Genomic DNA, 24,204 nt, shown 5'->3' with positions numbered 1-24,204 from the left:
TACAACACATACCGGTAGTTAAATTGTGGAATTCCCTGCCCTAGGATGTGGTGATGGCCACCAACGTTAAAGGTTTTAAGAGGGGAGTGAACATATTCATGGAGAATAGGGTATCCATGGCTGCTAGATGCATATCTATTCCGTCCAATCATGATGCATACCTTTTCCAGTATCAGAGGACCTTGCCTATTATATGAGGTACTGTGGAACATAGGCCCTTTCCACATTTATACCAGGATAACACTGTACCGCATTTATACCGAGATAATAATTATACCAGGATAACTCTGGTAAAAAACCCAGGTTGGTGGGGAATTTTGCACAGATCCTGATCCTAATGCGGATCAGCTCTGTGCCCCCCCCCCCCCGGGTTTTACAACTCATCTTTGTTTTAACTCATCTTGCAGCTGCGGCTGAGTGAACGGCACTGCTACAAGGTTCCTTATGCAACTGGGGGGGGGGGAGTTTCCCCCTCCCGGCTCCCACCTGCAGAGCCATGCAGGCACTGGGAGATAAGTTTCAAAGGGAGGCAAGTTTCAGGAAAGTTACCCAAAAAAAGTTCCTCCGTGCGAAGGCACACACCCGGCCGATGCGCTGGCTTTCCATGGTACAGCCAACCATGCGAAGGTTCCGGGGCTATACCAGGTTTGTTAATCCCGGCTGTAACCCGCTCAGAGTTTGCTGTGTTGAAAGGGCCATAGGTGGGAGAATGCTGCAGCTTGTTTGTGGGTTTCCTAGGTCGTTTCCCCACTTACCTCGACCACCCTTTGCTGCACGCTACTCCCAGCGCGCGTCATTTGTGGCGTGCTCCTGGGCTTCCCCACGACCCCGCGCTCTGCGCGGGGGCATCAAAAGGTGCCGTTTTGAGGTGCGCCAGGAATGACGCCGGGCCTGCTGAGGGAGCACGACAGTGGCAGCGTCGGGGCGGCTGCGTTGTCGCCGTCCCTGTAGAGGGGAGTGCAATTCCATTCCCTTCAGGGCAGTCCCCGTCCCGGAGATCACCGGCATGGAGTGTGTCGGCCTGGAGTGGTTGGCCATGGAGAGGTTGGCGGTCCTTCTGGTGTACCGGTCGCCTAGCGCACCGGGGGACGGCCTTCTGCGGCTGCTAGAGGTGGTGGCCGACTGGGCGTTGAGGTTTCCCAGGCTTATTCGTCCTGGGTGACTTCTAATGTCCATGTCGACACCGCCTCTATGTGGATGAGCAAGGCGGACCTAGTGTCATCCATGGCGCACTCTAGGGCCTCCTCCTTAATAAATTCTTGGCCCTGCACCCATGAGGCCGGGCACACGCTTTGATTTGGTCTTTGGGTCGGGGTTAATCTGGTCGTGATCCTCTATTGGATAGAGTGCCATGGTCCGGTTCACCATCATGCTCCTGAAGCTGCTAAGCTTCTGACATGCTGCTACCGCCTCCGGGTTCAGGGCGCGACGTATCGGCCGATTTTATGCGCCCGCCTTCACAGAGACTTCACATGGATCCAATTGGTTTCCCCTGAATGCTCTGGCGGGACCCTGAACCCGCCGCACACTTTCCGATGAGCAAGTGGGAGGATTGGAATTCCCGCCTCTCTGATGCCATCGAGACTGTTGCTCCTCGGCGTTCCTCTGCGCTCATCACGGCAGGCCTCCATGGTATACAGAGGAGCTGGCGCCAGATGAAACGGGTGCTCAGACATCTAGAGCCGAAAGTGTGGGAGGAAAGCTCGTGGATAAAAAGCTGCGCGAACATCCTATAGGACGCTTATGAAAGCTCTATGAGATGCATGCGACGATAGCGAGGCGTAAGAGGGCTTTCTTCTCTTCCTCTCTCAAGAGATCTGCTAGCTCTCGCCCTGCTCAATTGTTCTCTGATAATCTTTCGATCTTTTGACCTCTTTATCAGAGGGTTCTACAAATCGTGGAATTGGCTATTAGCTGTGAGGCATTTATGAGCTTTTTTGCAGACAAAGTCGCGTCGCTCCGCCCAGGACCTTCCTGCCACCTTAACTTACAATTAGTGAACTGGAGGCTCTCCTTGCCGCCTTCTGGCCCTTTGTTTGGCCCGGTTTTCCCTCGCGTTCGGGTTGCCAAGCTGCTGCTGATAGGATCTTTGGCTGCTGTTAGGACCTACTACCTGTCCTCTTGATCCGCGGCTCCTTCCTGGCTAATTAAAACTTTGCCGGGAGGAGTTACGACCCCACCTGTTGAAAAAAATCATCAATGACTCTCTTGAGCAAGGAGTCTTCCAGATGTGGGTTGAATGGGGAGGCAGTGGTCCGCCCCACTCTTGAAAAGACCATCGTTAGATCCTGATCTGGCCACCATTACCGCCCTTTCGCCTCGAATCTTTTCGCTTCTGGGGAAGGTAATTGAGAGAGTGGTGTTGGAGCAGCTTCAGGGTTTCCCGCTGGATGAAACATCAGCTTTCGACCCCTTCCAGTCCGGCTTCCGTGCTGGGCATGGGACGGGAGATCGGTTCTCGTCGCTGTCGCCAGATACGCTCCGTATGCAACTTGACCGAGCGTGGATCGGCGCTCGCTGGTGCGTTGTTAGATCTCACCGCGAAGCGCTTGATGTGGTCGACCACGCACCTTTTGGCACCCACCGCCTCGGCCGCCTCGGGTCCGGGGGGTACTGTCCTTCAATGGATTGTCTCGTTCCTCCGGGGGCGGAGTGAGCAAGTGTGGTGTGGGGACAGAGCTTTCCAGAGGTGCCCGGCTTCATTGTGGTGTGCCTCCTTGTGGGGGCATTGTTGTCCCCACTGTTATCTAACATCCATATGCGACCCCTTCGCTCAGTTGGTACGGAGCTTTGGGCTGGTCTGCCATCAGTATGCTGGGATGACATTACTCAGCTCATTCTGTCGCATGGAGGCGTGGAGCTGTCACCGCCTCCTGCAGCTCTACAGCATTGTTTTGAGGCGGTCGCGGGTGGGTTACAACAGAGCAGGTTAAAACTTAATCCATCGAAGACGGAGATCCTCTGGCTTGGCCGGGGAGAGATTGGGGAATTTCCAGCCGCCGGTGTGGGAGGGGGGGGTCACATTGGCGCCACCTCCTCCATTCGCAGCCCGGGGGTCCACCTGATTCGGCTCTTTCAATGGAGTACCCAGGTGGGCCCATACTAACCTCGGGTTATTGGGCGCTTTTTTTCCATCTTCTCTACAGGCCCGGACGGCTGGCTCCCTTCCTCTCCAACGCTGACCTAGCCACTGTGATCCATGCAACGGTCACTTCCAGGCTAGACTATTGTAACTCGCTTCCACATTGCTGGCCTTCCCTTAAGCGCCTGATTCGGAAGCTAAAACTGGTCCAAAAATGCAGCTGCATCGCCTGCTCACAGGCAGTGCCATCTGGGATCATATCCAGCCTGTAAGCTGCACCAGCTGCATTGGCTCCCAGTGGAGTCTCCGAATCATCTTCAAGGTGTTGGTGTTGACCTTTAAGGCCTTACGCTGCCTGGGACCTCGTGCATCTTCGGGACCAGATACTCCATATGTCCCGAAGTCGACTTTCTGGGCGCTTCAGCAGAGGCCAATTTACTGGAGATCCCTTGGCCCCTTTCAATGATGCGGCTGGGCTCTCCACTCGGGCCAGGCTCCTTTGACGGCTCTCAGGCTCCCTGCCTGGTGGGAACACTCTGACCACCAGGCTGTCCGGACTTCCATGCGGGACCTTGGAGAGTTCTGTAGGGCCCTGCAAGACCGAATTGTTCCACCGGGCCTTCGGAGAGACCAGCCGCTGAGGGTGCCCTGCTTTCATCCTCCCCCTGCTGTATAGGGTCCCTAACATCATCGGGACCCATCACTCTTCTTGGGAGGGTTGCATATGGGTTCGTGGGATACTGTTTTAGAATGAAAATTTTAAACTTTTATATATTTATGTTTATATATGCTTTTATATTGTTCACCGCCCTGAGCCCTTTGGGGATAGGGCGGTATACGAAATCAAATAATAAAATAAATAAATAAATACTTGGGGAGAGTAGCGCGCAGCAGCAGGTAAGTGGGGAAACGACCCTAGAGGCACCCGGTTGGCTACTATGTGAACAGACTGAAGGACTTAATGGGCCTTGGTCTGATCCAACATAGATTTTCTTATGTAGAGAATATGTTGTTTTACATAAATTATGGGCAGTTAGAGCAACAATCTTCCCAGAGCGTAATCTTTTGTTTACCAAGGTTCTGGTGCACTCTGACTCACCCGCAGTTTCCTGGATTCTGAACATTAAAACACTGTATGCAGGTGTTATTAGTGTTCATGACTGGGGTACATGCGAAGAATTTCATTTTATATTAGGAGCCAATTTCAAAAATCTCAGGGAAATGTTGTTTGCCCAATTATAGAATAATTATAGAATAATGATTGTGAGCTTCTAAAATCCATCTCCTGTACCAGGTCATGCAAACACAGTCATTGGTGCTGTTTTTCGGAGTCATCATCCCCCATATGAGTGGCTGCACAGAGCATTACTTAAGGAACAACCATTGACAGACTGGCTCTCTCATTTTTTTATTACGTTGTTCTAGGAAAGCAATACGAGCATCCTTTAAAACGAGAGAGAAAGCCGCTATTCTGACTACTCATTATATGGAAGAAGCAGATGCTATTTGTGATCGGGTGGCAATCTTGGTATCTGGAAAGTTAAGGTATCTTCTGAACAATTGTGGCATCTCAGGTTTGAGAATTACAGATGTATGTTTTAAAAAGATCATAACAATTCTGACCTTAAATCCACTTTTGCCTCTGTCTCTTCTACTCCCATATATAACATTTATAGATGTATTGGTACAGTTCAACACCTCAAGAGTAAATTTGGCAAAGGATACTACTTAGAAATTAAATTGAAAGAAGTACCAGATACAAAACTGAAGGAGCGTCTTCAAAGGGAGATTTTGCACATCTTTCCAAATGCAAATCATCAGGAAAGGTAAGAAAAACAGTAATTATACTAACATGCCAGTGGCAGCACTAACTGTACATAACAAGTAAAAAAAAAGGAAAAATAATTGTAATTTAAACTTTTTAAAGAGTTCTGAATTTCGTGTTACTAATCATTTAAACTATCACATTAATTTTGCTAAAATATATTTCATATTATAGTTCTGCAATAGATGCAGTACTACAAGTGATATTGTTCTCTAAGGTGACATTCCTGTTAGACTGAAATGTAGATATTGGCTGTGACCTGCCTTGTAAAAGAGGGGGAATTCACTCCTAGTAAATCAGAAATCAAGGAACAACATTATGCATGTGGCATAGTCCTGTGTGTGTGGGATTGTGAAGTGTAACTTTTGCTTATTTCCAGCAGATGTTGAAAGGTCAGATGTGTTTGTGATATAGGGGGAAATGCAGAGATTTTTCTATGTTTTTTCTATGACATGACACATGAAACATTCTTAACAGTTTATTTATTTATTTTTATTTACTTATTATTGGATTTTTATACGGCCCTCCCCCGAGGGGCTCAGGTTATGCCCTGGTTACAATATTGTAACAGATACTCAAATAAACTTTTTATAGTTAAGGAAGTAAAACCAGCCATTTTCCTTTTTAGATACTTATCTGTACCCCAGTTCCATGTATGTGCCTTTAGAAATGCAAACAAGTAAACTTTGGCTATTTTGGGGGATGAAATCTGATCCTGATATGAAATTCAGACCCTTTTCTGTGTTACTTGATCTAGCAATTTCATTCAAGTTACTTCATTTGTTGCTTTTCCCCTGAAATGAGGAAGAAGGTACTTGTAGTAGTTTAATGTTTCTTCCCCAAATGTTTAATGTTTCTTCCCCAAAATTACAAGCGAACAAACACTTTTACTTTTTAAAGCAGTCTTCTAAACATAGTATTTGAAAGATTTGCATTTATTTGAATAGCAATTAGTATATCGTTTGAATCCCATTTTTTATACCTACGTACTCAGTCAGAAATACGTTGATAGGATGGGTAAAACTTCTAGCATAATCCCAAATGTCCAAATAGTTTCTGAGGTACATAATTCAAACTTAGAAGGCTTGGTGTAAAGAGACCTGAGATTTCAAGGCACAGGGATATTTAGCTTATAGGGTGTTCTGCAATGTTTTCTTGGAGTCCTGGCATTTGAAATACTGCCATTGCAGAAGTCTAGGAGGCACCAGACAGGAGGAAGGGACACCCTCCTGTTAGTGTTGCCACTGGCATGTCAGGTAAACAGGACAAGAAGGGGACAGGTTACCAGGGATTACTGGTGAGTTGGGCGGAGCCATTCAGATTCCCTTATGCTTGCAGTGATGACATTTGGGATTTGAAAAGGTCCAAAGTTTGGAATTCATCTCGGATCAAACTTTTTTAGCTTGTATTTCTGAGACCAATTTGAGGTTGCTTATGCTAACATCTAACTCTGATAACATTACTTAAGCCACCTGTGATTATTGATTCTGATCAGTTTTTGCAGCATATGATGTCTATTTTTTGTTTTTCAGTTTTGCATCCATTTTGGCTTATAAAGTACCCAAGGAAGATGTCCATTCACTTGCACTATCGTTTTCTAAACTGGAGGAAGGTGAAGTAGTAATTTCCGAAGTCACCTTATATAGCAGACTCACCACCATGTGTTTTTCAATTACCCAAATAATTTGATAATTTGACTCCATCTTGTAATCTCCCAGTCTATTCATCATTCAACTTCATGGCATTACAATTCTGTTCAGGAACAGCACATTTCTTGATTCAAACTTGTAGTTTATTCAGATGTCATCATCTCCTTAGCCACTCAGGTTAACTGAGACTTTAATCAGTGTAATTTTGCAGTTTTCCTAACATGATTTCCTTGGGCACAGCCAAGTTGACTTCACAGCATGTAAATAAGTGCAGGATTGCATCCTGAAAAATTAATGTACAATTTCTTCATGGCCTTAATCTGATTTTGGTTATACCCTTTCTCATGAAAAGATGACAGAAAGATGTGAATGCCACATCTTGTTTATTTAATTTAATATACTGCCCACCCCCAAAGTGCTCTTCCTGTTCCCCCACCTCCTAAGTTAAAGAGTCTTACTTACACACCAGATTCATCAAAACCATTATTATCTACGCCAGTAACCATAGCCCTTTGATAAATAAAGCATTTTGATTGCACTGTACGACTGTTAGCAACACTTTAGTTTTTCTACAGTTGCACCTACCTTTTTGCTTCCTGCGGCTTCACAGAGCCTACAAAATGGTGTGTGCAACTTCAGAAAAGTGAAAGTGTTGTTAACAGCCGTCTGGAGCAATAAATATACTTTCTTTTAAATCATAGTGTTATGTTTACCTGTGCAGACAATAAGGTTTTGAGGAAGCCAGCACATAAGTAAGACTCTTTAAGAGAATCTGCACTCCTTTTCAATGCACTCGTGCACTGCTGCTACTTTGTCTCAGCGCCCACTGTCATGACCCTCGCCACAGTTAGCTTGGGTCCTGCCATCTTGCTTAGAGGTTCTGAGGTTGTGACACCCACAACCGTACTGTAATCTTTCATGAGAAAGGGTCTAGCTGTTGCATCCTTAACTATTACACTTATCTGGAGCTTCCAAGATATACAGGAGATGCAGAGAGTGCTGAAAACACAAACTGACTTATGCAATCACAAGTCTATGTAACTTGTGCTATGGCTGTAAAGATGGAAGTTAGAGCTCACTGGAAGCTTCCAGGAACCCATCATAGGACACATCATGGTGCCTATGGAATGTCCAATCAATCATGTTGCTTAGAATTTAGCTTGGATCAAGGAATAATGTGACATTGTGAAATATATGGTCACACGTTATACCTAATGACAATGAGGAATAAATCTCTTTTTTTCTGCCCTTTTTAATAGCAAAACATGCCTTTAATATTGAAGAGTACAGCTTCTCTCAAGCAACACTTGAACAGGTAATGTAAAACAGGATTGCTCGTTCCTATTTTTATTTTGTTTCCTCCCTGAACATATTGCTCATTAGCTAAAGAGCTGCTTTGGAAATCCCAGCATGCTTGAGTGTACAGTGTGAGATATTTTCCTTTGAATAGCAGATACTTATGTCATATATCTCAGTCTGGTAAATCTCAGCTACCTTAATAAATGGCTTCTAGATTAATAGCTTCTGATTGGGGATTTTGCTATGGACAAACACGGCTACCTACTTTTTAAATTATAAAAATAGTTTACTATTCCCTTGGCTGCAGCTTAAGAAAGAGGAACCTACCATGCAATTCTATGGATTCCAGTCTTTTTATGCATCTCAAACTTATCTGTAACCTTGATTACATAAAATAAACTACTATTTACATTCATAAATTGGTCTAATTTTAAGAGTACATTATTGACCATTTTGCTACTGTATTACAGTATTTACAAATATTGCTTCTGGTACAGATTTTTCCCCCTTTTCTGCATTTTTAAGTCCACAAAAGATCTAAGGTCAATTCCTCATGGTCAATTTATCGCGTGATACTCACATGAAATATCAAGGTTTCATCAAGATCTCCCCACTGTTTAATCGCCGAACACGGATTCATCCTGGTTCTGGCGCTCCCTCTCCCCCTTATCATGTGTTTTTTAAGAACCTGCATGGAAGTGCACCTTTTTAAAAAACACACACCAAATCCAGATTGGTGGGGAGGTTTGCGATTTGAATATAGATTTGTTTTCCCACTGTAGGGAGTGACGCGGAGCCTTCCAACCAATCAGAGCGTGGCAGGATATGCGCAATGTGTGTGCAGCCTTTTTTTTGGCTTTGCGCCGGCGGAGGCTACTTTGACACATGGCTGCGTGGAACATGATTTCTGTGCCAACTGTAAACTAAAATTAGACTTTCATGCCAATGCAGCTGCATGGGTAAAAAGATCCAAAAAACTCGAAGCCGCGCATAAACATAGCTTAGCGTAAGGGGGAAATTCTATCTACGCATGTGCATAGTGACATAGCTGCGCAAAAAAAAGTTTTAAAAAATTCCCAACACAACAGTCAATCTGAACAGACCTGCTGAGCTGATTTCATGTTCATGAGGAGTGTAACATTGTTTGAATCCGTGATAAACATTGTGGTCTTCACTAGAAACATGCTAGAGTGGGGAGGGAGAAACCGTGATGAAAAAGTTCTGTTTCTTTTGAAACTTGGTTGTATCTGGCTTTAATTTCTCAGTGGGGATTCCACCTATAACTCAACATCATCAGACACTGCTGTGAAGGTTTGGAACTTTGTATTAATTTAAGCAACCACCCAAGCAGAACTGAGCAGAATCCATGTGACTTATAACCATAATGTATTAATACAGTTGTTCTTCGTTTTAGGTGTTTGTTGAACTCGCCAGAGAACAAGAAGAAGAAGACAGCAGCTTTGGAACATTAAATAGCACACTTTGGTGGGAAAGATCCCAGGGTGATAAAGTAGTTTTCTGATGTGTTCAGTAAGATAAAATTCAGTAGCTTCCATCCAGAGGGGTTTTTTTCCAAGTGTTCTTGTGGAGTATATACTGAGCACTTTGAGTTGAGAGCGTTATCCAAAGCACTTGCAAGTTTAAAGAATACTGGGTTCTCGCATCTTGAAGAAAAATACAAAATAGAGCCTCTTCACCTTTGCCTTATGTCAATGTTATAAATGTTTTAAAGTGTCTCTTTTTAATGATATGTGGCCTGTTCTTTTTCCATAAAGTTAGTAAGCCCAACATATTTCTTCTTTCTGTTTGGGTTTATAGCAATGGCAGAAACAAGGGTAATGTAAAATGTAATCATTTGGGGCAATTTTCCTTTTTGGGACGTTGTCATGTTAAATTTCAACAGTCACACAGCATGTAATATCTGCAATATCAATGAGCTACTACAAATTTCATTAAAATTAGCCTATAAGCTGTCTTTCTGTAGCTTGATGCATATCATTTTCAGAAGACACAGAGCCTTTGGTGACATCCATTGATGATCTGCAGAATAATGGTTATTGATAATAACCTAACTCAGGCTTTGCAGTGTTTGCAAATTTACTGGTTCCTTATAAATTTTGTCTCAATTTTTATCTAACTAAAATCATTTAGCAGCTAATGGTTAAGTGGCTTGCAGCTCAGGTACACCTTAACTTTTAAAAAGCCACCAAATAGAATACTTTGAATTCATTCTGTGTTTGTTTCTTCTGGAAATTGTCTCTAATAACAAGCACTCTGATTGAGATCCAAGTGTGAATTTCCTCTTCAAGTTGAAGTCTCCAGTTAATCTTTGTTTTCTGTGTGTGTGTTTGAAGCCATGCACTATCTCAGTTAGCATCAGGGTTGAAGCTCTTGTCCACTGACTGATTACAGTACTTTTTCAAAGTACTTGTGCTGCAGAATCAGTAACTAGCATATTTAATATTCTCGGCATGCCCACCCCTCCTTTTGGGCTATCAGGTCTGAACAGTAGTCACATGATCTATAACACATCAAGCAAAGTGAGTAAATTTGGAAGAGATGAAGTCACATTGTACTTGCCACTCTGATTTAAAGTTTGTTGTTCGATGAAGTCCAGTTATATTCCAATGTACATTTAATGTAGTATAAAGTACCAGTTACATACTTGTTCGTTCTGAATGGCAAGTCAAAATTGTGTTGCTGTTGCAAGTCGCACAGAAGCCTAAACTGCATGAATAGGTACATTTAAATAGAGTTTGCACTAAAAATAGGTTTCACATTTACTAATCAAACTGTGAAAACCAAATGGCTAAGTCTCTTTGTATACTTCCTATTGGCATATAGCTTGTTAAATCATTGTTCCTTTTAACTGAGTTTCACCATAACAATGTCTATCACATTTGGTGGGCTTTCCCGTGTTCCGTTTTCAGGGTCTCTCCTTGACAATGAAACTGTAGCTATATGCATCAGAATGTTGTAGTTCTCTTTGTTGTGATGTAATAATGATGATAATGAATTTATTCCAGTATCACTGATACAAGAAATTATAAGGAATAAAGAATAAAGATTTATGTTTGGTAAAGTAACACTTTAATGTAATTTATTTAGGAGTATGATATAAAACTGTAAGGAAACTAAAAAGGAGGAAGTAGAAAGCACAACCTTATATCAGTACTTAAAAACTTAAAACAGCATCAGCTCCACTAACTAAGATCTAGTTTCTGAAGGATTAATTACAGGATTATGATAAATTTGAATTTATTTCAATAAGAACTATTTTGAAATACCAGTTTTCTCCACCAGTGGGGTAATCCTGGAATGGATAGTTCTGTCCATCAGTAGGCGATAGTAAGGCCCACAAATTTATTTAAACCTCAGAATGGGAGGGAGCTTTTCCAATTTCTGAGGCCATGCCCCCAAAGAGAACATGATCTGCCAGCAGTTTAACTTAGGTCTGGTGGTCTTACACTGCAGTCTGTTCCCTTTTCTTTCTTTTGTTGACTCAACCAGGTCAGATTATGTAAAGATCTATATAGAATCTATCCATTCCCTTCCACCTTCATGAATAGAGAATGAGCTAAAGGGAGGTCCCAAATTGTATGGACTGGGCAGAGAATCATTGTGACCACAAAACTTCTCTCGCCAAAACAGCCAATGGCCTGACTGCTAGAGATATGCACCTAAAAAATAGTTGGTATTTTTTTGAATACCAGGGAGGATGCCATTGGATATAACTACTGACATCCCAGGATATTTCAGTCCCAAATACCAGTTTGTTATTTGGGTTCAGGTTTATTGTTTGAAATGGTTAAATTATTCAGGCTCGTTAATCAGGTGACAGCAGCAACCCCTTGATGAACCATATTTAGGTGTCTTAAATTCTGCAGAACAGATTTCTGGGCCTCCCTTTTAAAAATCCCCTTCTACACTTGTCCACCGAAAATCCAAGTTAGCCTTGGTTTTTTAAAGCCCAGCCCTGTTCACTGAACTCCAGACTGTGACCTAAGAATTAAAGACTTTTGCGCCTAGTCACTACCTTATGTTTTACTATCTTCCCGAAGATGGGTCCCTATTGGTAAGGACTGCTGCTTCTGAGCAAGTCAAAGAGTGAGGGACAGTGAGTGGCAGTTGATTCAAATTGGCTCGGTGATTAAACAGAATCCCCACCCCTTAACAGCCTGAGGCAAACACACAGCCAACAACAAAGGAACTCCCACACAGGCAAAAGCTTCCCCAAGCCCTCAAAAAAACCCACACAAAAGCCCTCAAAAACACACTAGATAAGGATTGAGCTTTAAGGATAACCCACGCAAAAAAACAGAGCTCACCTTTTTCTCACTGTCTTTTCCCATGGTCTCAGAGAGAACAGTCTGCTACTGCTTTTGAGCAAGTCAAAGAGAGATTGAGCATGCTGTTTAATGACTTCTTTGGCCTATTTTTTAAACTTCTTTGAATTTCTTAAATTTATAAGGTTTATCAAAGACTTTGGGGGGCGGGACACTTAATTTTGATATTCGTTCGCTGCATAAAACAATATAAAAGAACTGGTTGTTGTGGGTTTTCGGGCTCTGTGTGGCCATGGTCTGGTAGATCTCGTTCCTAACGTTTTGCCTGCATCTGTGGCTGGCATCTTCAGAAGTGTATCACAGAGGGAGGTCTGTTACACACTGTGTCCACTGTGTCACTGGACACAGTGTGTAACAGACTTCCCTCTGTGATACAGATGCCAGTCACAGATGCAGGCAAAACATTAGGAACAAGATCTACCAGACCAAGGCCACACAGCATGGAAAACCCACAACAGCCAGTTGAATCCAACCGTGAAAGCCTTCAACAATACAATATAAAAGAAATATAATATAATTTTGGAGTCTTCTTTTTGTTTTTACAACTTATATTGAGGGAGGGATTTATTTTCTTCGTTATAATTTTTCTCTGCACCTATCTTATAAACTTTTTAGTTCTTTGAGTTTTATAACCACTTTTTATATTTTGATAACAAATTTCTACTATTGATTTTAGTCTAGTTTATTTTCTATTGTTTTATTCTTGCATGTAAACTACCTTGAAAATCACTGACCAAGGCCGTTTCCGCACGGCCAAAAAACAGCACCCCAGGGACAGAAAAAACACTGTCCCTGGGTGCTGTTTGCACAGGAGCTGCTGCTGCATCGCAGCAACGCCGTCCTTTCCCTCCCCAAGCAGCGCGAAGACACCACTTTCAAACCTCGCTCGGGAAGTGAGGTTTTTGAAATACGCCGGCTTCCACCCATTGCCGAGCGAATGGCAGCAGGTGGAAGCCGGCGTATTCCCTGCGCCGCTCCCAAACGGCTTCTTACCTTCTCCTGACTTCTGTCGCTCTGAGGAGGCCAGGGGACATGCCCTCATGGCCAGAGCGACGGCTGCAGCAGATGAGAGGGCAGGCAGAGGTCAGTAGTGAGAGGGGGGAAATAGGCTAAATTTCACCCCTTCCTTTAATGGAATATTTCCATGGGATCCATCTTAATGGTGCAAGGAAACGTATATATATTTAAATTAAAAACAAGTATTGCTGATTTACCGTATGACTTTTTATTTTCCATATCCAGAAATGAAAATTCAACTGAAATCAGAACTGTGTCTTTTGATGCAATGGTTTTCAAAGTAAATACAAAGTAAAAGCCTGAGTCATTATGGCAGTTTTACAGATGTTAATACAGGATTTTCAGACAAATATTCAAAGATCTTAAAAACGAGACCTTTCTAGTATGTTGACCTCCTTTTCTATGGAGGTCACACACACTTTATTCAAAAAGTATTTTTCCCTTGACCTTAGCTTTAATGTACATGACTACTATGGATATTAGTCACACAGTCATACAGAGAGATGTATAAACTTCAGGTTCTTTTCTTCATGAGGGCTCCATTCTATAGGCATGTGACCCTACCATTTGAGTAAATACAAAAATATATGGAAAGAATTTAGTGGTCAGGCTTTGCAATATTGATATAAACAATATATAAGCAGGTTCTAACTACCGGTGCATGACTATTTGTTTCAAATGGTTGTACATAACAAATGAGGCAGAGACACTTCGTGCTGTTCCCACCTCCTTTACATCCTCAAGGGATCAGCCAAGTAAGTCTTTGGATTAGGCCCCCAGTGGCTTAGAAATCATCCTGCTGCAGTTGTTTCCATTCAAAATTTGAATCCAAAGCTGCATCAAAATAGTCTCGTTCTTGTTCCTTGCAAAGTTCTAGGAAAACCTAAGAAAAGGCACAAGACACAAAAGACACAAGAAAAACAGCCTCTTTAGCTGAACAAAAGAGTGACTGAAAGGAAGTGCGTGAATTTTAACAAGGTTATTAGTGGCTGGAGAAGCTAAAAGTCATTCTGATTTGTTGAATGTATAAAACAAAAATAAGTTTCAATCATGTTCAATAAGGACTCAAGAGTCTGTTTTTCATGATGTCTTATAGGTTTATCAGATACCAGTCCTCTCACATTCATTTACTTCAAATTAGGCAACTAACTATAGTCCACATGAATACATGAAGCTGCCTTATGTGAAACCAGATTATTGGTCCATCAAAGTCAGACTGGCAGCAACTTTCCCGAGTCTCAGGCAGAGGTACCTCACATCACTTACTGCCAGATCTTTTGCCTGGAGATGCTGGGATTAAACCAGGGACCTTCTGCATGCCAAGAGGCTCTACCATTGAGCCACAGCCCCTCACTTAATAGCTCACACTATCAACTTTGGCAGCTCTGATTGGGTTTGATCAGTGATCCGTCTTTCCTTCGTTCTCCTCTACCTGCCACTGACAGAAGAGGAAGCAAAAGGCAGTTTCAACCTCTTCCCTTCCTCATTGTAGTCCCCCAGTCTTTGTAAATATTAGTCTGTGTAGGTCTTGTGACCTACCATGGTGTAATGGTTAAGGTTTTGGACTAGGTTATGGGAAACCCAGGTTCGAATCCCCACTGGTATCTGACATGGAAACTTGCTGGCATGGAAACTTGGGCCAGTCTTGCACTCTCAGCCTAGAGCAGGGGTCTGCAACCTGTGGCTCTCCAGATGTTCATGGACTACAATTCCCATCAGCCCCTGCCAGTCCATGAACATCTGGAGAGTCGCAGGTTGCAGACCCCTGGCCTAAGACCCTGGAAAGTATTTGAATGGGGGACCTCCAAGGAATACCAGGGACATGATGCGGAGGCAGGCAATGGCAAACCACTTTTAAATACCTCTTGCCTTGAAAACCCTACAGAGTCAACATAAGTCAGCAGGCAAAGGGGGAAAAAAGGTCTTGTGACCCCAGCTATCAACTTTCTGTGAGTTTCAAAGGACAGTTGAGGGGTAGAAAAACAAGAGAATGGTCCACAGACTTTGTGCCTATGGATCACTGGATCTAACTCATGATAGAAAAATCTACCAATCACCTGCTTGGAAATATGGATACAATTCATAGTACTAAATAAAGAGATCCAGTGCTAGTTACTATGCGCAGTTCTGTTATGCACTTAGTTCATAATCAAGAAGTTAGAGTGTGACGAATCAACCCTTTCCATCAAGTATATGATGCAGCTGTTTCCTACTATAAATGTTGTCTCGTTATTTTATTTTAAAATCATATTACCTGTTCCAAAGTGTTCAGAGAAAAGCTGTACTCCTCCAGGCTGAAGGTTCTTTTAGCTGTGTGGATATAAAGTTAACCAAATTATATTTTGCTGCCATTTGGACAATGTTAGTTGGTGAGTAGGAATGCACCTTCCATCCTGTACACTTACACTCTGCATGTATGTTATACTCATCTATAAACAACACTAGAAGAGGGTGTACACAGATAAAATGTATGCATGAACCCAAATCACACAGCTAGTTTTTGCCATAAAGTTTGGGCCTACTTGTAAAATTTGTGTGCATACACTGGTTACAGCCAGATTAAATTTTCTGTCAGAAAAACTGAACTTTCCTGTCCTACCCCCACCCCCACCCCCACCCCCCCACCCCCCGCCCCCACAGCCTGCCGATCTCTGTGAAATGCTGCTCCTGTACAATTGAGGACCACAAAGAATGACTTCAGAAAAGTCTGTGTTAGAAAGGGGGAAATGGCAAAAACTTCTGTTTGTGGAAAAATTCATCTGGAACTAACCCACACTCTTCACAGCTTATGTCCATGTATGGACATCCAGAGTAGTGAGGACAAGGAAAGCTCACTGAGTAGGTATGATGGGGATACATGGTGCCTCTGACCCATCCATCAACAGAAAATAATGGTCAAGATAATCAGAGCCAAGTTTCATACATCTACCTTTTTCTAGCATGGAGAAGGCTTTTGACAGAGGCAGTGCATCCTCCATTGGTATTTTGTAGACCAACAAAGTGGATATCCTAAGAGGAGGAAAAACAATATTTAGCAATTAATACTCTTGCAGAAAACAACTAATGGGCTACTGATAACCTTTGATCCTTCTGACTGAAGTTGGGTTTTATTTGTTTGTTTTACACATCCAAGCAAGATAAGCATCAAACTGCAAGGGATTGAATAAACTATTATTAACTGGGCATCTAAAACAAATATATGTATGAAGGTCTCAAGGTACACTTGCAGTATAAATCACTTGCAGTATAAATCACTTCCAGCTGTAAACATTTTCCTAAGTAATTGTGATAAGATTGGAGAAAGGAAATTGGTATTATTTTCTTCTCTTGTTCACCTTTTCTGTTTAAAAGCCAGAAAATGCTGGATTTGTCCACTGTAATGATTGGGAGGATGATATGGAGGGAGAGAAACTGAAGTTTATTCCCTTGTCAAGGAACTGATGGTCTCATTTCTTCTTCTACAGAGGTGATGGACACATTAAGATGGAATTTTCCTTCTGCTTGATGGATCCTGATGTCTTTCTGGCTGCATTTGATGACTTCCCCACTGCAGCCGCAGACAATTCTACTGAGACCCTGACTGCTATCTGGAATAGGGAAATTACCTAGGCTGTTGACAACCCTCAGTGCTCTTTTCCCTAACAGAGCCAAGCAGTCTCTTTAGTTTACAGGGGAACTGATGGCACAGAAGCCAGGACAACAGCTAAAGCATCGCTAACAGAAATCTCAGAGCGACACTGATTGACCATGGGATAGAGCCCATATTAGAGCCTATTCTGTGGCAGTGATGACAGCAAATAAGAATGTTTCACAGTCACCACTGCATCTGTACATAAATCTCCAGTGGAGCTGTTCTGTGCTGCTTGGAAGCTCTTCCATCATAGTCTCAGGGAACTGGACTCTGACCATACGATGTCCCACTGTGATCAATTTGCTCATTACTTTGCAGATTAAATTTCCCAGATTAGTTACACCTACTGTGAACTGTTGCAATGCGCTCTCTAGAACAGTGATAGCTAACCTTTTTGAGACCGAGTGCCCAAATTGCAACCCAAAACCCACTTATTTATCGCAAAGTGCCAACATGGCAATTTAACCTGAATACTAAGGTTTTAGTTTCGAAAAAATGATTGGCTCCAAGACATGCATTACTCGGGAGTAAGCTTTGTGGTAGTCGGTAGCTTTGCTTTGAAACAACCGTGCAAGTCTTCGAACAGGTGAATCGTGACCCTAGGAGGGTTTACGCAGAAGCAAACCCCATTGCCAGTAACCGAGCTTACTCCGAGGGAAAGGATCGCGCTTTAGTTCTTTGCATGAAAATCAGTGGGGCTTAACAGCGCTTAACAGGGTTACCTACACTGCTTCCCCAAAACGAGGTCTTAGGTTTAACGCTAATAATGAGTCCAGCGGCCCAGGCCAGCCTAGATGTGGGGGGGGGGAATTCCCCCCCCATATGACGAACTCTGTTTGTGCGTGCCCACAGAGAGGGCTCTGAGTGCCATCTCTGGCACCCGTGCCATAGGTTCGCCACCACTGCTCTAGAGCCTTGAAGAGTGTTCAGAGGCTACAGCTAGGTCAAAACACTGCAGCTAGACTGTTGGTCAGGGCCAGTTACTTCAGTCCCAATATAACTGCAACTACATAAGCTTCTGATCCACTCTGAAGCCCAACTCACTGTATTGGTTTTGACTTTTAACACCCTACATTTCTAAGCACTGGGGTATGTGAAGGACCATCTACTCTTATATGTTCTTCTCTGAGAACTAAAATCACAAGGAGAGAGCCTATTGACTGTCCCATCGACCAAACAAGCTTATGTAATAGGTACACAAGAGAAGGCTTTTTCAGAGGCAGCTCCGTAATAATGTTACGAACTCACGAGGGAGGCCGCCTCAGCCTCAACATTTAGTAGGCAACTGAAGACTCTTTTGTTCACAAAAATGGCATTTAATCAATTTTGCTCTTCTGCACTACTGGCAGTTGTAAATTATTGATTTTAATGTATGAGTTTTAGGTATTTCTATGCATTTCATACTGTTTCTACTGAAAGCCACCTTCAATTACTATAAGGTAGAAAGGCAGCTCATAAATATTTCAAATGAGAAGAAGAGGAAAAGAAAATAGATGGCAAACTGAACAAGAATATAAAGCACAAATTGGGAGCATATAAGAAATTGCAGGGGAGAATAGTATACCTTATTAGGAAATTTATCCCCCTGATCCCATATTGCAACCCCACCTAACTCTAGAATTCAATGTGTATTTTCCTGCTCAGGTAGCACTGAACCTGGGTGATAAAATGGGAGAGAGGAATATGAATATCTCTCCCTCCCAGTGCTCACTGGGAGAGATGGGGTGGAGATGGAGGTTGAAAGAATGGATGTCTCATGGGATACATCCCCAAACCTCATTTCACATCAACTTATTCCGGGATATCATATGCTATTACGAGTTCTGCACCTTCAATTAAGACAGCAGAAATACTGTTTCTCTAGTCTTTGTTAACCTTTTCACTAAATCTCTTTCATGTTGAAAAAGAATCTGAGCTCTGAAAGGCATATGCACAGTTCTGGAGTGGAAGTATCCCCAACCACAAGGAGGCCAAGTGTCTCTTACCCTGTTTTCCTCCCCGCCCCCTAACTCAAATACTGCTGTCAATATTTTGTAGGTCCTGGAAAGCTATGAGCATGTCTACAAAAAAAAAAATTTTGTAACAAAATAATATTTTTGTTGTCTGTAAAGTGTCTAATTTCATTTATGTAAACTTAGACTATCAAATTTATTATCTGAAGGAGTTATCCTATTTAAAATAATTAAAGAAAATCTTGTTGCAAGTTGTAGACAGATTTGGTTATTACCTTTCCTGGCGAGCTGCACGTGGGAAGATCTGTAGAATCTCAGCATTCACAAGCTCACCTTGCTCTATGCTCTTTACTTTTATTTGCAGCAAATAATTTTTCCCAAATTTGCTTTTCAGATACTGAATAGAGCCAAGGCACCTGCAGAAAGGAAGAATCAATTTGCAACACATGGACACAAACTGCAGTGAATCATTATTTCTCTTATCTTGGAAACTACCGCAGGCTCTGACTACTTATGTAATCTGATGGGCCACATGATAATAATTTTATTTTTCTTGATGTTTGCTATTTGATAAATACTCACACAGTAGGACTACCAGTTAAATAACTTTTAGGTACACTTGGCTTACCTATTTAACAAAGATCAGAAATAAGCTCCATGAGAAGACAGAGGAATGAATGAGAGCGGATTGTTTGGAAATAGTTAGGCTTCTCAAAAACATTTCATCAGAAAATGAGAGTGTCATGGTTGACTAACAAGTTTAACATGAAAGGCAGAAGCTGTTAATGAGCTCTCAATAAGGAGAAGCCCTGATCAGATTACTGGAGGTGCAGGGCAGTGGTGGGATTCAAATAATTTAACAACCGGTTGTTTACAATAATTTAACAACCGGTTCTGCCGACGCTGTGCAAACCTGCTGAATCCCACCACTGATGCAGGGTCTAATCCAGTGCTGTGGGCACAGAGACTGAAAGAGGGTCAAAACTAAACTGTAGTGCAAATGAAGGAAGAAATCTTTTCTATTCCTTGTAGTAGGAATGGTGTAAGAAAAGCTTCCAAGAATGTGAGGGCATGCTATCTATTATAATTATATGCATAGTTTGATCCTCCGGCTATTAACAGCACCCCAGGGGTGCTAAAAACGCCGTCACTGGGGTGCAGCAGCAGTGCCGTGCTGGGAACGCTGAAGTGGCACGAAGACACCACTGTTGAACCTCGCTCCAGAAGCGAGGTTTTTCAATAGTGGCATCTTCCACCCACTGCCGTGCGGACAGCAGCAGGTGGAAGGCACCATTCCAGCCCCTCCCGCCTTCCCCGAATGCCTTACTTTCTTCTCCTGACTTCCGGCGCATTGGAGAGGCAAGGGGACACTCCCCCCCTGGCCTGAGACTCCAGAGCCATCACTCAGGCCAGGGAGGGGGGTGTCCCCTGGACTCTGTGACGCACCGGCAGCCAGGAGAAGAAGGGAAGGTGTTTGGGGATGGTGCAGCCTGTGTGAAGGCTGCGCCATCGCCTGCGCCCCTGCTAGGACCGTTTCTGCTGATGCTGCCCCACTCAGCACCTGCGCAGAAAGGGCCTCCATGTTGTAAGATTCAGGGTTTGGGGCACTGCCTGCCTTGACACTGAGAAAAGAAGTCTGAGCGAAGAGGAAGTATGATAAACCGGCACCTGGGCATTTTTAGTAGTTATATCATTTTGGTATTTTGCTAATTAAGGCAATAGAAGGTGATTGAGGAACAGATGGAATGGTCTCAACAGTCTTCTAAGCACTTTAGTTATTGAAGACAGAAATGGGTTGACATAGAGTGATGGTTCCCTCCTCCAAATTAAGATGCTGAGAGAAACCTACCTGAGCAGTCCAGACACCATGATAGCTACTCGGTCACACATTGCCTCAGCTTCTTCCATATTGTGAGTTGTCAAAATGGCTCCTTGGTCTTTGCCCTTTAGCAAAGCATAAATGACTTTCCTGCAGACAACATATTGTTTACTATGGGAAAGAAATGTTTGGCAGACAAAATGTCTTGCTCCTACCAGTTTCTTTTGAACCTGCTTTATTCAATCAGCCAATAATTATTTCTATACAAAATCTGCTATGAATAGAAGTATGTAGCAATAAAAACAGAATAGGATTACTAATAATAATAGTAATGAAATTAAATCAAGAGAGTAAATCATATAGAAGGGAGGTAATGCCAGCTGTGAAGTAGAATTGTTAATCTCAGTCAGCTGTTTATGTAATGGAAGACAAAATTTGGCAACTTGGATGGTTATCTTTATTCAGGACGCAGTACTAACTGCAGATGTAAGACTTGAGCACTTTTTGCCCCAGCAGTGCCAATACAGAAAAACCATACCAAAAACAACTAAGGCAGAAGCTGCACCAGACAAAGAAGTTCTTGTGGGAAGAGAAAGATGCCAAAGAAGCCACAAAAGGGAGAAGAACATGAAAAAGGCCCATAAGGCAAATGGAATTTGGGTAAGAGTGCTTAGGCCTGCATCTGGGGTTTTCAAATCCAGCATGGGCCATTTTAAGGCATTTGGGGATGGTGTCTGAGGAGGACTAATATGGAGAAGGGAGGGAGCTCTGCAGAGATATAATATTGATGGCTGCCCTCCAAAGCTGCCATTTACTCTAGGGGAATTGACCTGTGTAGTAGAGTGGCCAGCTCTAAGTAGGGAAATTCCTGAAGATTTAGGAATGGAGCCTTGAAAGGGTAGAGATTTGGACGGGGGGAGTTCATGTGGGATGGGATGCCATAGAGTTCATCCTTTAAAGTAGCCATTTTCTCCAAGGAAACTGATCTCTACCATCAAGAGATCAGTCATAATTCCAGGAGCTCTAAAGACTCTATCCAGAGCTTGGCAAGTTTGAGATCAATTCTAGAAGATCTTCTGCTCCCCGCCCCCAAACACCCCCTGAGGTTGGTAACTATACATGCATCTCTTTCTCAAGAAAGCGAGCTAAAGACTCATCTCAGTCTGTAGAATATATATCTGTACCATCGTGGTCTGAGGTCTTGCTTCTGGTGTCATTGACTTCTGAGATCAGGCAGGAGGTAGCACAATAGAAAGGTCTTCTCAACTGTGGCATCAAAACTATGGAAATCTTTCCCAGGGATTTTCTGTGATTTTTACATATGTATTTTAGCTTTGATTTTAATTGGTTTTAGGAAGTGTTTGTATAATGCTTTGCTTTAATTCTCAGCCAGTCTTTTCTATCATCCTGCATTCTCTTGTCATGCCACTGCAGCTATCTTTCATCTAACTAGTTCTGACAGTACAGACACTATTTCCCTTGTTCATCTTTGGTAGTGTCTGAACAACAGAAGCAAAATCACCCCATAATATGTGGGAGATTTTTTAGGCTAATTAGTATGAATTCCTGAATATCTAAATTAACAAAAGTGTCTGAACAACACTGAATAATTGCAATTATTTATTTAGGTGCTGAATTATAAGCACAGACATGGATTTAGTCTTAATGATGTGCAGTGCACTGTCAACTTTCAAAGCCCGTTCTAAACACTTACCACACTTGACGTTTTCCTGTGGGATCCAGTCCTGCTGTTGGTTCATCTAGTAGCATCACAGTTGGATTACCCAGCACACTCATAGCAAAGCATAACTAATATGGAGGAAAACAGATTTTATCTTTGAGGTGGAGATAGCATACTCCTGGACAGACTATTTGTCTTAATTGACAATCACCCAGATGAAGTGGCCCCGGAAATGTATTTACCAAAGTATGGGTGGGAACAAGCTATCATATGCCAACCTTAAGGCAGACAAACTAGCCTGCAAGGTATGTTTATAATGCATTTCATTTATAACATAACTTTCTTCCAAGGCATTCAGAATGGAGGACAGACGGCTATCATATTTTCTCAAGAAACCTGAGATGTAGATTGCGGGGGGGGGGGGGGGGTTTCGCTAAACCCCTAATGGGTTTTGAACATTCGAACCTAATGGCACTCCTACAGCAAAGGTATAAAACTTCAGAGATTTGTTTCTTGCCACAGTGTATTATTCTTTACTAAACACCAACAAACCAATTAAACCTGGAAGAAATTACCAGTGCAAACCTGAGCAGACTGGAACTCTTCCAAGTCATTTGAGTTCAATGGACGGGGCGGGGGTGGGGGGGAACTCTGTTTAGAATCTCAAGGTACACATTTACTGGATGTTTAATGTCAGCAAGACATGTTAAATACTTTAAAATAATTTCCACTTCCATTTAGACATTTTAGCAGACAGAACAAAATATGCAAAAAGAAGCAACTGCATTTGCAGTACAATGAATATATGCGAGAGTGTATGCTGTCTTCATTATACCTGTGATATTTTGAAAATCCTTTAATTCGATCTCTTTTTATTCAGCCCCATCAAGCCAATGAAATTTGGAGATTCATCTCAAAGTTAGCACCAGGAGTGGTGATTTGATAAAACTGAATCACTTTAAAAACAAAAAACAAACCCCATATTGATTTGGGGGGTGTTATTAATCTACTGATTAAAAAACAAGACAGAGACAAATAGCCTTGATGCCAAAAAAGCCAAACACGATTCAGTTTTATTCAGAGTTACTGAAAATTGCTGGGTTTTCAAAACACAAACCCAAAATTCACTGAATAAAAAAGATTGTGCTCCCAACCCTAGCTAGCACTATGAATACAGCTAGTGTGGTGTTCAAGACAGAGTCCTAGATTTGAATCCACACTCTGGCATGTAAGCTTGTTCAACCACTTTGGGCCAGTTACACATTCTCATCCTAATCTATCTCACAGACTTGTTGTGAGGATAAAGTAGGGGTCTTGTGTATAAGGTTAGACTTACCTATATGGTTAGCACACAGAAAACTTCGGAAGCTCCAGCAAAAGGTTTCTGTATTGCTTTACACATACTTGGAACTTCACAACTACAGAACCAAAGCTAGAACTAGGTGAGGCCCCTTCCATACAGGCCTCACTTAAAGGCACATTTGTGTGCATGTGTGCGCGTACACACATCTATATATATTACAAAGAGAATGATGAAAACTGTTTTGACATCTTTCACCAGGGAGAAAGATGGATTAGGAATGAAATAAATAAATAATAAATACAAAGCACACACAGTAGTAAATAAGCATAGTTAATCTTAAATATGTGGCCCATGAGTTCAACATGAATGGAACTTACTTTCCTACATAATCCAGCAGGCAGTGTCTTGCTTGCCTTTTTCATGTGTTCTTGGAGTCCAAGAGCTTGCACAATTCTGAAAGAAAGAACCAGGGATGGTTTATTCTGAAACTCATCCCTTTCACATGAGCATGAGAAAATACAATATTTAAAAAAACCTTCAGAGATAAACCCCGTTAATATGTTTCCATAAAAATAAAAAGAAGTCTTGTGGCACTAATAG

General features: G+C 42.4%; 2 protein-coding genes across 8 annotated transcripts in view; one reads left to right on the top strand and one right to left on the bottom strand.

Moving 5' to 3' along the window:
- The window catches only part of ABCA5 (ATP binding cassette subfamily A member 5), an 80,092-nt gene extending 69,151 nt beyond the window's left edge, over positions 1 to 10,941 (top strand). For all 5 annotated transcript variants that reach the window (XM_048488381.1, XM_048488382.1, XM_048488384.1 and 2 more), the window contains 5 exons: positions 4,508 to 4,627; positions 4,759 to 4,908; positions 6,440 to 6,519; positions 7,816 to 7,871; positions 9,270 to 10,941. In XM_048488381.1, the coding sequence (XP_048344338.1) occupies positions 4,508 to 4,627; positions 4,759 to 4,908; positions 6,440 to 6,519; positions 7,816 to 7,871; positions 9,270 to 9,377 (514 nt within the window). In that variant the 3' untranslated portion in view covers positions 9,378 to 10,941. The remainder of the gene's footprint in view (positions 1 to 4,507; positions 4,628 to 4,758; positions 4,909 to 6,439; positions 6,520 to 7,815; positions 7,872 to 9,269) is intronic.
- Positions 10,942 to 13,410: 2,469 nt separating this feature from the next.
- The window catches only part of LOC125428986 (ABC-type organic anion transporter ABCA8-like), a 106,110-nt gene continuing 95,316 nt past the window's right edge, over positions 13,411 to 24,204 (bottom strand). For all 3 annotated transcript variants that reach the window (XM_048489683.1, XM_048489685.1, XM_048489684.1), the window contains 7 exons: positions 23,982 to 24,057; positions 22,335 to 22,429; positions 20,651 to 20,770; positions 19,077 to 19,217; positions 16,148 to 16,227; positions 15,473 to 15,528; positions 13,411 to 14,101 (listed from right to left, as the gene is read on the bottom strand). In XM_048489683.1, coding sequence (XP_048345640.1) covers positions 14,003 to 14,101; positions 15,473 to 15,528; positions 16,148 to 16,227; positions 19,077 to 19,217; positions 20,651 to 20,770; positions 22,335 to 22,429; positions 23,982 to 24,057 — 667 coding nt within the window. In that variant the 3' untranslated portion in view covers positions 13,411 to 14,002. The remainder of the gene's footprint in view (positions 14,102 to 15,472; positions 15,529 to 16,147; positions 16,228 to 19,076; positions 19,218 to 20,650; positions 20,771 to 22,334; positions 22,430 to 23,981; positions 24,058 to 24,204) is intronic.

The sequence above is a fragment of the Sphaerodactylus townsendi genome, linkage group LG03 (assembly GCF_021028975.2).
Source record: "Sphaerodactylus townsendi isolate TG3544 linkage group LG03, MPM_Stown_v2.3, whole genome shotgun sequence".
Taxonomy (NCBI): Eukaryota; Metazoa; Chordata; class Lepidosauria; order Squamata; family Sphaerodactylidae; genus Sphaerodactylus; species Sphaerodactylus townsendi.
The sequence above is the reverse complement of the archived record's forward strand: the minus strand, read 5'-3'. Positions and strand labels throughout refer to the sequence as shown.